Below are 13,106 nucleotides of genomic sequence, written 5' to 3' on the forward strand. Positions count from 1 at the left end.
TGATCAAAGTTTGTTGGGCCAAATTAGCAATTTCCCCACCGGATTGTTCTCGTGCTCCCAAAGATCCCCCACGTGCACAGCAAGCCAAATATCAGCCAGCCATTTTTTTTAGGGCTTGGATGGTCATGGTTCACACTTGGTGACGTGCAGTTGCTCGAGATTATGGATTACATCTGCAGTTTATTTGGCTAATTTTCACAGGATTTGTAGCACCCACAACAACACATTTTTGCTGCTGTTGAGTTGATTTTTCCTTTATTTCTTGCCACATAAGTTCTGTCAGTGCTAGTAACATTTGGAACAAATTAAAATAAAGTTTACTCTCCACATGTTTATCAAGTTGTGTGAGCTTTTCTTCCTCTAAGTTTTTAACTTTAGAAATAGTATTTTCTCTTTAACACAAAAACATTGTCTTTAGAATATATTGATGATATTGGATGTAACTGTCTCAAATTAAATAGCCTTTAATCAAATCCTTCGCCAAAGCGTCTCTGAGCTAGAGACCACAGGTAATTCAGTATTGTAACTTTAGCTCACTGACAGCACTACTTTGCCTCAAACTTTCTCCTCCATCCTATAACATCTAAATAATTGCACAATACCATGAAGATCTCTATTGTGACCATGTTACTCAACTTTTACTCAACGTTGGTAACGATGCGATGAGTGCAGTATGATATAGTATTTCATAGATTTGCAAAAGCTACAAAAAAAGGGTCCAAATTGTCCCTTGACAGGCACAGTCTGCCAAACAAAGGCACTGAAACTAAAATACCCGAAAGAAAAACGCCCGAAGATTACAGGCAGCGACCCAGATACCAGCACCAGACATGCATGTACCTTTTTGTAGGGCTTTGAACACCAAAACATTGTCTTGGGTCTTTAGAATTTATTGATAATGTAATTTTGCTTGTTTTTTTTAACCCAATGCATCAGTTTGAGATGTTGCATGTGTCTTAACTAAAATGTCTTAATCAAATCCTTCACCAAAGGGTAATTCTGTATTGTAGCTTAAGATTGTAACTTGTGATCCCAATGGTCCTTTCACAGGAAAAGTCGAAGGCACTGAAACAAAAAGACCCGAAAGAAAAACGACCGAAGATGACAGGCAGCGACCCAGATACCAGCGCCAGGCATGCTTGTACCTTGTTGGGCGCTTGTTCAGGCGAGTACCCGTCCAGCTCCGTCATGGGGAACTCCAGCCCCTTCCTGCGCAGGTCCTCGTACACCGACACCACGCCCGTCAGGTCTGGAGAGCTGCGGAACGCATCCGCCCACGCCTGGAGGAGGAAACCACAGATATGATCAGAGAATAGAGAAACGTGACCACACCAAGACTCATTACAATACAACAACCCTGATGTGTTTTCACAGGCTGCCGCAGGGTTGCCAAACACGTTAGGTGGCATTTCTTTTTACATGTACGATGCTGAGCTATCTGCAACCTGTGTTGTTTTAAAGCTGGGTGGAGTTAGCAAGCCAACACTAGCCAACTAGCCAACTGTCTGAAAGCTAGCACATGAGTCAAACAAAGTTATCACTCCTGTGTAGGGGTGGGCGATATGACGATATATATCGTCGTGACGATATTACGTCTCCACGATATGCTTTTTCAGAGATATCGTATCTATTGTGATAAAAAAGAAAAGAAAAAAATTGACAAAAAAATAAAGAAAAAAATAAAATAATAAACTTTTCCCTTCCGTTATGCTAAAGTATTTTATTGCACTTCAAGTCTAAAGTTTACATTTTAATTGTTTGGCACTGACTTTTCCTCATTGATGTTTTATGTTTTACCCTCCTTTTCGTTTATTGATGTTCACTGCTAGTGCTACCTCAGAAAGTTCATTTTATACTGAGAACCTGCCTTGAAGCCATATCAAAATGTTGAATTGTTCATTCAGAGATTCATTTCAGAAATAAAACCAGCTTGAAATGCTATTTTGGTCTTGTACTGTTAAGTAACTTGAAAAATAACCATAATAACCGACATGAAAAAATATCGTGATATATATCGTGATACTGCATGAAAAATATCGTGATAATATATTTTTCAATATCACCCACCCCTACTCCTGTGGGGATAGGACCATAATCTGAATACTTTATTTATCCAAGCATGTAAAATAAAAATATATAACAAATTGAATACAAGTATTATTATAAATATAAGAGTTAAAAGTAAAAAATATGCAATAAAATAAAATATTTATTAAAATAAGGCAAGGCAAGTTTATTTATATAGCACCTTTCAACACAAGGCAATTCAAAGTGCTTTACAAAAAACGAAAGACATTAAGAAAATGGCATTAAAAAGAAAAGATAATAAAATAAACATTAAAATAAAAATAATAAAATACACAAGACATAAGAATTTAAAATAAAGATGGGCAATACAAATCTGAAATTAAATATAATAGGGAAAAATATATGTATATACAAATGTGAAGTTAAAGCAAAAATGCACAATAAACAGATAATAGAAACATATTAAATATAAGAAAAAGACAAATGTGCAAAGAAAATCTAATAATATATAAACATAGAAGTAAAAATGTGCACATTGTACTACAATATATAACAATGAATATGTAAAAAATACATGTATTCGTATTAATAAAGATACGTGTAGCGCAGTATTAACACTATTTAATAATGCGTGGTGAGGGTGAGGGTGATTACAGTCGAGCAACCTGACTCATTACAAAACAATAACCCAAATTATTTTCCCATGGTGCATCAGTGTTTTCAACGTGTTGTGCAGCATTCCCTCCTACCTGCACGATGCTGAGCACGCGGTCGTGGACGACTAAAGGAGGGTTGTTCCTCGGGATGATCGCTCGCACCAACACGCCCTCCACAAAATCCCTCGTCGTCACCAGGATGTGGAACCTGTAGCCGCAGTTCTTCACACACGTCTCCAGGACCTGCCGCGCACAACAAGTTATATTTTACAACTCAAACGATACGATGATACGTTAATGGTCAGATCAAGTCTGACATGTGACTTGCATCACAGCAGCTCCATGTGTAACACCAACAGAGACAGATATCAAGACACAACACATGGAACACAAACAAACATTGATCAGTGAGAGACTCAGCTCTGAGTTCACTGATGCCCCTTTCACACCAGCGCCTTTTCAGCTCCGGCTCGGAGCTAGAGCCTGAAAAGCGCCGGGTTTTCCAGTTCACACCGGAGCTGCGCGGCTCTTAGCTCCGGAATCCGCTTCATTTCCAGCTCCAAAAAATGGTCGGTCCAGAGGCAAGAGCTTTGGAGCTAAGAGGTGATGTCGCTTACGTCTCTCTCACGTCGAGGCGTGCAGGAAACTAAACCCACCTCCCATGGGTCGACTGTCATGCCTGCCTGCAAGCAGTAGTGCCTATAAACACACTTTATAAAGTCAGGCAACACTAACCAGGCTTCGTGTGGTTCTGTTTATTTGTGCCTTACTTTGACCATCCGTTCGCTGTTATCGATCATTGTGGAGAGAGGCAGACGTGTTGTTTTGTATTATTGCAGCTATCGGATGCAAGTAGTCAGTTTAGCTTCGGTTGCTATGCCAACATCACCCGTTTTATACCAGAGAAACTTTCATAACAGCGTTGTGATACCAAACAGTGTCAATTCAGACTGACACACATTCACTTAGGCTAAGGGAACTGGGGATATGCATCAGCTGCTTGTGTGAGTCGGACAGTGAATACTTTAGAGCGGCCGCTGCAGTGTGAGCTAACCGGGAGCTAACGGGAGAATAAACTCCTGTGGAAGAGCAGCACTGCAGCGGTCGGTAAATGCTACAGAAACACATTAATAAACAATGAACCACGGCACTCTGGAGCAAAGTATAAGGTTGGAGAAGTCGTTATTCAATTTATTCTGGCTTCGTGTGATAAAAGCAACACGATCATCGACCCGACGCAGTTGTTGTTGTTGTTGTGAGCGCCGTAATGGCTGCCGTTGGGGAGCAAATCAGCGATGTAAACGGTGACGCCATGACGCAGCAAGGGCAGCTCTGGGGCGCCAGTGGGCGGTGTGCACAGAGCGGGAGCTGAAAAGGGAAACCGGAGCTGAACCAGAAAAGCTCCCGCTCGGAGCTAGAAACTGAAAAGCGCTGGTGTGAAAGCTGCATATGAGGACTGACTGCAGCACAAAGAATGCTTCAGGCTGACTTTATTGAATTGCGGGACCTTACAGTAACTCAAGTACCATACTTAAAGGTGGGGTAGGTACGTTTCAGAAACCGGCTCAAGATACACTTTGTTATATTCCATGGAATGCTCTCAACATCCCGATAGCAATGAATATCTGAAGTGCTTTGACAAAAAAATCCATAAAAAATGTCGTCTGTAGAAGCCGTGATACTGTAAAAAGTACATCCTACCTGCCTGTCAGCCTTCCATCGGGGCACACACTGATCTCGTGCCCTCATTGGTCATGTGCGCGTTCGTGGTGTTGGGGGAGGGGCTCTGTGAGGAAGGGGCAGATTTTCTCCAGTTGTGTATTTTCAAATTCTAGCGATCTCAAGCCGGTTTCTCAAACTTACCTACCCACCTTTAAGGACTATATTGACATACTTGTACTTTACTTGTGTTTTTCCATTTTACGCTGCTTTACACTTTTAAACCACTACATTTCAGGGGCAAATATCCTACCTTTTCCTCCACTACATACATTAATATCTACTTTTTACTTATAAAAAAATATGCCGATGATATAATAACAAAAGGCTCTTTCATGTATTCGTTAGAAAGAAAAGCAGCTGGCGTAATTTTCTTTAATAAAACCATAGTGTGAATATAGCCATTATACAGGCTGTATAACCTGTGCAAGTATTAAATACTAAAAACACATGCTGTAATTATATGTATATTTCAATAGCCTGGTTTTTATTTGTCTTGTGTTATTTACATAATATGTTTTTCTATTTTATTTCATCTAATTATATCTTTGTATTTTCAGAACTTTGGGAAACTGTAAAAAAACGTATTCTGATTCTGATTATGCATACAGAGTACTTTTTAAATGTCAACCTTACATACATTTAGCTGTTTCATCTTTTGTACTTCTACCCGTTTGACACTATGAATGACTTGGAATAGAGTATTTTATGTATTTCGCACTCACCGTGAGCGTCAGCATGACCTCCTTGAAGTTCTTGTTTCCCATAATCCTTTTCTTTAAGGCTCTGACGGCGTCTTTAGGTCTGTCAATCAGAAACATGTTCAACAGTCAGAGGCATGAAACACACACACACACACACACACACGACACGACACGACAGAGACACATGCAGACGACACACACACAGATACAGGCGACACACACAGATACAGGCGACACACACACACACACACACACACACACACACACACACACACACACACACACACACACACACACACACACACACACACACACACACACACCACACACACACAACCACACACACACACACACACACACACACACACACACACACACCACACACCACACACACACACACACACACACACACACACACACACACACACACACACACACACACCACACACACACACACACACACACCACAACAGGCACACACACACACACACACACACACACACACAGATGACACACACACACACACAACACACACACACAGATGACACACACAACAGACACGCACACACTGAGATGACACACACACTGAGATTACACACACACATACAGATGACACACAGACACACACAGACACACACACACGCACACACACACCCTTCCTCTGCGCTGTTGATGGCATCGCAGATCTCCATGTTGAGGGTCCAGTCGTCTGACGGCAGGCTGGCGTTGGTCGCACTCTTGTGAAAAATAGAGGAAAATACAATGTTTAAAATATTAATATACTACTGTACTAAAATGAATAGTGTAGTAATTACAGTTGAATCATAAATAAATCAAACCACTTTATTATTTACCTTTATGCTCAATGTGGCACAATATTGGTTCTAATTGGTCGTACGTTTACATATTTAGATCCCATGAAAAAAGTCCACTTTTTTATAAATAATAAAAGTAAGGAATTAGAAAAATGACACATATATTGTGTTTGATAAGTGTATGACTACTGTTTTTGTCCTTATATATAGATATATATATATCTATATATATAATGAAATATGTGCAAAATACAGTGTACTAGCTATAGTTTGAGTAGAAAAACTCACATTTCATCCAAAACAGTTTGACCTATTTTGTAGGTTTAATATATTTATGATACGAAACCGCTTGGTAGATATTTATCACAACACCAGTAATCATTTCTCCTCAGCATTACACTTGTAATTGCTACAGTAGGCCTACAGTGCGTTTTCTGATGATGTAGATATTGTGCTAGGCTATATTTATAGTGTATATTTATGTAAAGATGTACAGATTATGAGTAATAACAGGATCTCTACCATGATTAAATCTGCTCATCTATTCATTCAAACGACTAACTCTCAATTTCCATAATCTCTTATCTCACACACACATGCAGTCATTAAGCTACAGTTGGACGTGCATCTAATTTAGGTCAGGAGGATGTGGCCCCGCTTTAAACAGACAGAATAACAACCAATCAAATCGCGCGTCACCTCACTTAAGCCCCGCCCCCTTACACATCATTGGTTAGCGGTCGCGACAATCAAACAGAAACCCGTTGCTACACTACTTGGGTAATAAATGCACCTTAAATTCATAAAAACACGTTTTATCAGGTGTATTTAAAACATGTTAATGACTAATTATAAGAGGAGAAGAGCCTGCGTGTCCTCAGCGGGATGCATCCGGTGAAGGTGACAAAGCCTGCAGGATTTGGGTGTTTTTTAAGCCTAACATGTGAATGAATTATGACGGTATTTAAAATAACTCACCTATCCGCTGACCCACCGGCGTGCTGAAGGGATTCCCCAGTAGAAACTCCATGTTGAGGCCGAAGAGAAGCAGCCTGTCCCCGGTGTGAGTGCACCCGACCTGCCTCTCTCTCTGCCGCTGCGCAACACCCAGCTCTGCGTCATCTTTAAAGAGACAGCGGCAGGCTGGAGCTGGGAGGGGAAGCAACTCAATTCAAAGGATTATTTGTCTTATGCACATAAACTACAGCAGAGGTGTACACGCTTTTTTTCACCGAGGACCACATACAGAAAAATATACGAAGGGCTGTGCCGCTCACTAAAGACCTCATAAATTCAAGTACAACATCTGAGTACTTCTACTTGACTAAAGTACAAGGTCTGAGTACTTCTACTTTGACTAAGTACAAGGTCTGAGTACTTCTACTTTCACTAAAGTACAAGATCTGAGTAGCCTACTTCTACTTTTACTCAAGTACAACATCTGAGTACTTCCACTTTTACTCAAGCACAACATCTGAGTACTTCTACTTTTACTCAAGTACAACATCTGAGTACTTCTACTTTTACTCAAGTACAACATCTGAGTACTTCTACTTTGACTAAAGTACAAGGTCTGAGTACTTCTACTTTGACTAAAGTACAAGGTCTGAGTACTTCTACTTTTACTCAAGTACAACATCTGAGTACTTCTACTTTTACTCAAGTACAACATATGAGTACTTCTACTTTTACTCAAGTACAACATCTGAGTACTTCTACTTTTACTCAAGTACAACATCTGAGTAGCTACTTCTACTTTTACTCAAGTACAACATCTGAGTACTTCTACTTTTACTCAAGTACAACATCTGACTACTTCTACTTTACTTCTAGTACTTTACATTCAGTACATCTGAGTACATCTCTCTTCTCTTTTACTCAAGTACAACATTTGAGTACTTCTACTTTTACTCAAGTACAACATCTGACTACTTCTACTTTACTCAAGTACAACATCTGAGTACTTCTACTTTTACTCAAGTACAAGGTCTGAGTACTTCTACGTTCACTAAGTACAAGATCTGAGTAGCCTACTTCTACTTTTACTCAAGTACAAATCTGAGTACTTCCACTTTTACTCAAGTACAACATCTGACTACTTCTACTTTACTCAAGTACAACATTGAGTACTTCTACTTTACTCAAGTACAACATCTGAGTACTTCTACTTTTACTCAAGTACAACATCTGACTACTTCTACTTTTACTCAAGTACAACATTTGAGTACTTCTACTTTTACTCAAGTACAACATCTGACTACTTCTATTTCTACTCAAGTACAACATCTGAGTACTTCTACTTTTACTCAAGTACAAGGTCTGAGTACTTCTACGTTCACTAAAGTACAAGATCTGAGTAGCCTACTTCTACTTTTACTCAAGTACAACATCTGAGTACTTCCACTTTTACTCAAGCACAACATCTGAGTACTTCTACTTTTACTCAAGTACAACATCTGAGTACTTCTACTTTTACTCAAGTACAACATCTGAGTACTTCTACTTTGACTAAAGTACAAGGTCTGAGTACTTCTACTTTGACTAAAGTACAAGGTCTGAGTACTTCTACTTTCACTAAAGTACAAGATCTGAGTAGCCTACTTCTACTAAAGTCCAAAAGATACAATCTGAGTACTTCTACTTTACTCAAGTACAACATCTGAGTACTTCTACTTTTACTCAAGTACAACATATGAGTACTTCTACTTTTACTCAAGTACAACATCTGAGTACTTCTACTTTTACTCAAGTACAACATCTGACTACTTCTACTTTTACTCAAGTACAACATCTGAGTACTTCTACTTTTACTCAAGTACAACATCTGACTACTTCTACTTCTACTCAAGTACAACATCTGAGTACTTCTACTTTTACTCAAGTACAAGGTCTGAGTACTTCTACGTTCACTAAAGTACAAGATCTGAGTAGCCTACTTCTACTTTACTCAAGTACAACATCTGAGTACTTCCACTTTTACTCAAGCACAACATCTGAGTACTTCTACTTTTACTCAAGTAAAACATCTGAGTATTTCTACTTTTACTAAAGTACACGATCTGAGTACTTCTACTTTGACTTAAAGTACAAGGTCTGAGTACTTCTACTTCTACTAAAGTACAAGGTCTGAGTACTTCTACTTTCACTAACGTACAATATCTGAGTAGCCTACTTCTACTTTTACTCAAGTACAACATCTGAGTACTTCCACTTTTACTCAAGCACAACATCTGAGTACTTCTACTTTTACTCAAGTACAACATCTGAGTACTTCTACTTTTACTCAAGTACAACATCTGAGTACTTCTACTTTTACTCAAGTACAACATCTGAGTACTTCTACTTTACTAAAGTACACAGTATGAGTACTTCTACTTTTACTCAAGTACAACATCTGAGTACTTCTACTTTTACTCAAGTACAACATCTGAGTAGCCTACTTCTACTTTTACTCAAGTACAACATCTGAGTACTTCTACTTTTACTCAAGTACAACATTTGAGTACTTCTACTTTTACTCAAGTACAACATCTGACTACTTCTACTTCTACTCAAGTATAACATCTGAGTACTTCTACTTTTACTCAAGTACAAGGTCTGAGTACTTCTACGTTCACTAAAGTACAACATCTGAGTAGCCTACTTCTACTTTTACTCAACTACAAGATCTGAGTACTTCTACTTTTACTCAAGTACAACATCTGAGTACTTCTACTTTTACTCAAGTACAACATCTGAGTACTTCTACTTTTACTCAAGTACAACATCTGAGTACTTCTACTTTTACTCAAGTACAACATATGACTACTTCTACTTTTACTCAAGTACAACATCTGAGTACTTCTACTTTTACTCAAGTACAACATCTGACTACTTCTACTTTTACTCAAGTACAACATCTGAGTACTTCCACCTCTGGCTACATCATAGTTTGGCAATAAAGTCCCAGGCTCTTGCAACATACATTATATTTAAGACAAGAAATTGAACAAAAATGATGTTATATAAATTATTATTTTATATATATATAATGAAGTTAACCTTTTTAATGTCCAATTATGTTCATGTAAAATTGAATACGGTATTGCTTTTGGGTTGCTGTTAACTTCTAGTACATTTCTAGTTGCAGAGCTTTCAACTAATCACATGGTTTGACTTATTCTTAATAGCTGTTTCCAAAATCTCAACTTTAACAACTTTTTAAAACATCCATAAAGTGCTCAGAACAATGGAAGCGTGGACAGACTTTGTGTCGTGAGGCTCTCGGCCACTTGGGGGCACTGTTTCACATTTACAAAGATTCAAAGACTTTATCTGATCAGCACAATAGCGACAGCGTAGTTGTTGGCAATGAAAGCTTTTAAGTTTCAAGCTACTCCAACAACGCAACATACAATATATCTAAGATAAAAAAAAAAAAAAGGGAATGGGATAAATAGTGCAAAAGAGATAATAAGGGAAGTTCAGGACCTTCAAGTCTCTGGGATGGTGAATTAATTAATACCAAAAGGGTTAGCACAAAATCAATAGTGTCCTCTGTAACCTGCCAGTACCCTGTTGCTATGGATTATGTAGGTTTAAAAAAAAAATGTATAAACATTAATAGTTTGAATTGGCATTTCAAGAATTGTAAGCCACTTGGTGATTGTTTTCAATGATTTTATCTAACTTTTAATTTTGTTACATTAAAACATTCATTTTAAGGGTGATTTGGAAACACCTGCCCTGAGTCTCCAGATGTAAAATAGCCTCTTGACACTTCACCCCAAATTGCTCCTGTGGGGAACAGTATTGAGCGTATGAAAGTCGCTTTGGGTAAAAGCGTCTAACAAGTGTCATGTAATGTAATGTCCATTCTCATGTTCGGTCACACGACAGACTATAAAGGGTTTTTGGTTTCAAAAATAGCGTCTGACTTAAAAAGCATCAAACTGTTAAGGTATGGCAAACATTGCAAGACATTTAGCAGACAGTATTTGACATTACAGGCAGAAAAATAGGCTAATGTTTAAAATAAGGATCAAATCTTTATGGTAAATGGTCTGGTCTGTCTTCGCGTCGAAAGGAGCCAGTTGAGGTGGCAACTGGCACCTAGTTAGGATGCCACCTGGGCGCCTCCCTAGGGAGGTGTTCCAGGCACGTCCAGCTGGGAAGAGACCGAGGGGTAGACCTAGGACCAGGTGGAGGGATTATATCTCTTCGCTGGCCTGGGAGCGCCTTGGGACCCCCCAGTCAGAGCTGGTTGATGAGGGAAAGGAACGTTTGGGGCTCTCTGCTGGAGCTGCTGCCCCCGAGACCCGACCACGGATAAGCGGGAGAAGATGGATGGATGGATGGTCTGTACTTATATCTTTATCAGGTCTTTACGACCCCTCAAAGCTCTTTACATACTACCAGTCATTCAACAACTCACACCTCATTCATGTAGAGCAGTACAACTTGCTCGGAAGCTCAACACCACACACACAACACACACACAACACACACACACACACACACACACACACACACACACACACACACACACACACCACACACACACACACACACACACACACACACACAACACACACACACACACACACACACACACACACACCACACACACACACACACCACACAGTTGGCCATCGGGAGCACCTCAGGGTTCAGTATCTTGCCCAAGGACACATCGACATGTTGACTGCACGGGCTGGGATCGAACCAGCAACCTTCTGACTGAAAGACACTCCCTCTCAGCCACAGTGTGAAACGCATCAGAGGTTAAACCAAGGGTGGCATCTTTCTGCATTCCTTCCCAGCACTTTTCACCTTCTCATGGTATTTTTACTTTCCCTCCTCCCCCCTTTATGTCAACCTTTTGTAACTCTGCTTTTGACATGAACTCCCACAAAGACCTTTATTTACTGTCCCTGGAGAACACATACTGAGGGCTTCTTAGCATGTACCGCGGCATACGTACAGCTCCAGGGTTATGAAACGCTTTCAGGAGAGGCCGTAAAAAGAACAAAGTCTTTAATTGGCGAAGCTCGATATCGCCTTTCCAGGGACTGTTAACCGTCTGAGATAAAAAGAACAAGCAGCGTCTTCACAAGCGTCCAATTAGAGAGGGTTGGCAGAAACGTGTCTGCAGCCATTCACAGCGTGTCGCTCCCTGATTAGTCTCCTCAAACTGCAAATTAAATACAGAGCGCTTCAGTCTCTTTATCTGCAGCCAGCTGTGGCCTTTATCCTCGGCCACGAGGAGGAAACGCCACACATTACTGCAGGAGAAGAAGAAGAGAGCTGGAGGAAGTACTCAGATTTAAAGAGACACTATTCTGCTTTTTGGGGCCCCTGTAGTGGGAGAGGTTTTTAGTAGGGCTGTCAAACGATTACAATTTTTAATCAGATTAATCACAGTTTAAAAATTAATTAATCAGATTAATCACCATTCGAACTATGTCCAAAATATGCCATTTATTTATGTATATTGTTGGGAATGGAAAGATAAATGAAAGAAGGCGGATATATCCATTTAACATACGGTATCTATGTATCTCTGCGTGTCAAAATGAAAGACAGCTCTCACACCTATCAATCATCAAACCGTGGGGTCTTAATTCATTACGTGTTGATTTCTATCAACGGGGGAGTACTTCAGGAAAGTCGACAGAGGGGGGGGGGGGGCTAGTGGAGTACTTCGTGACCACAGAGTGTGAACGTTGTGATCAGCTGTTTTAGCGCAGTTCTCCAGTGAAGGGGGGAGTCTTCCTCCGCAGCCGGTTGGCGTAGTTTTGGCACAGTTCCGTTGTACAGACCGACGTTAACAGCAGCCTGTCTGTGCACACGGAGACCGACTCTGTCGTCCGGTGATCGAACCGCCTTCTGGAAAAGCTTCACAAGTACGTCGGTACGCAAATGCGCTTTGTGACACAAGTGACGTGCGCATTTCAGATTACGCACATAACCTGCGTACCAGTTATGTGCACCCCTGTACTACAGCAAGAGTATTCTCCGTCGGGACTTCCTGCAACAACACCACGCCGTTATCAAAGATGTTCTATTGAGAAGACGATCACTACGTGACAAAAGTTTTCAAAACCGTGGCTACTGAAATCAATCTGACTAACTGCTGTCTGTGCAATTTACTCCGCGAGTTGGCGGACTTTATTTTGCTTACTTTAACATCATGTCTCACGGTG

General features: G+C 40.1%; 1 protein-coding gene across 1 annotated transcript; it reads right to left on the reverse strand.

Moving 5' to 3' along the window:
• Nucleotides 1-1,145: 1,145 nt before the first annotated feature.
• LOC117440700 (target of Myb1 membrane trafficking protein-like) lies at nt 1,146-11,878 on the reverse strand (the record flags this gene model as incomplete). The annotated part of the gene is made up of 6 exons (XM_034076934.1): nt 11,830-11,878; nt 6,917-7,071; nt 5,762-5,844; nt 5,129-5,207; nt 2,778-2,927; nt 1,146-1,280 (listed from the first exon to the last, which is right to left on the reverse strand). Coding segments are annotated over exons 1-6 (651 nt in total), but the record flags the coding sequence as incomplete, so codon positions are not given.
• Nucleotides 11,879-13,106: the final 1,228 nt, after the last annotated feature.

Source organism: Pseudochaenichthys georgianus, unplaced genomic scaffold (assembly GCF_902827115.2).
Source record: "Pseudochaenichthys georgianus unplaced genomic scaffold, fPseGeo1.2 scaffold_1137_arrow_ctg1, whole genome shotgun sequence".
Classification (NCBI taxonomy): domain Eukaryota; kingdom Metazoa; phylum Chordata; class Actinopteri; order Perciformes; family Channichthyidae; genus Pseudochaenichthys; species Pseudochaenichthys georgianus.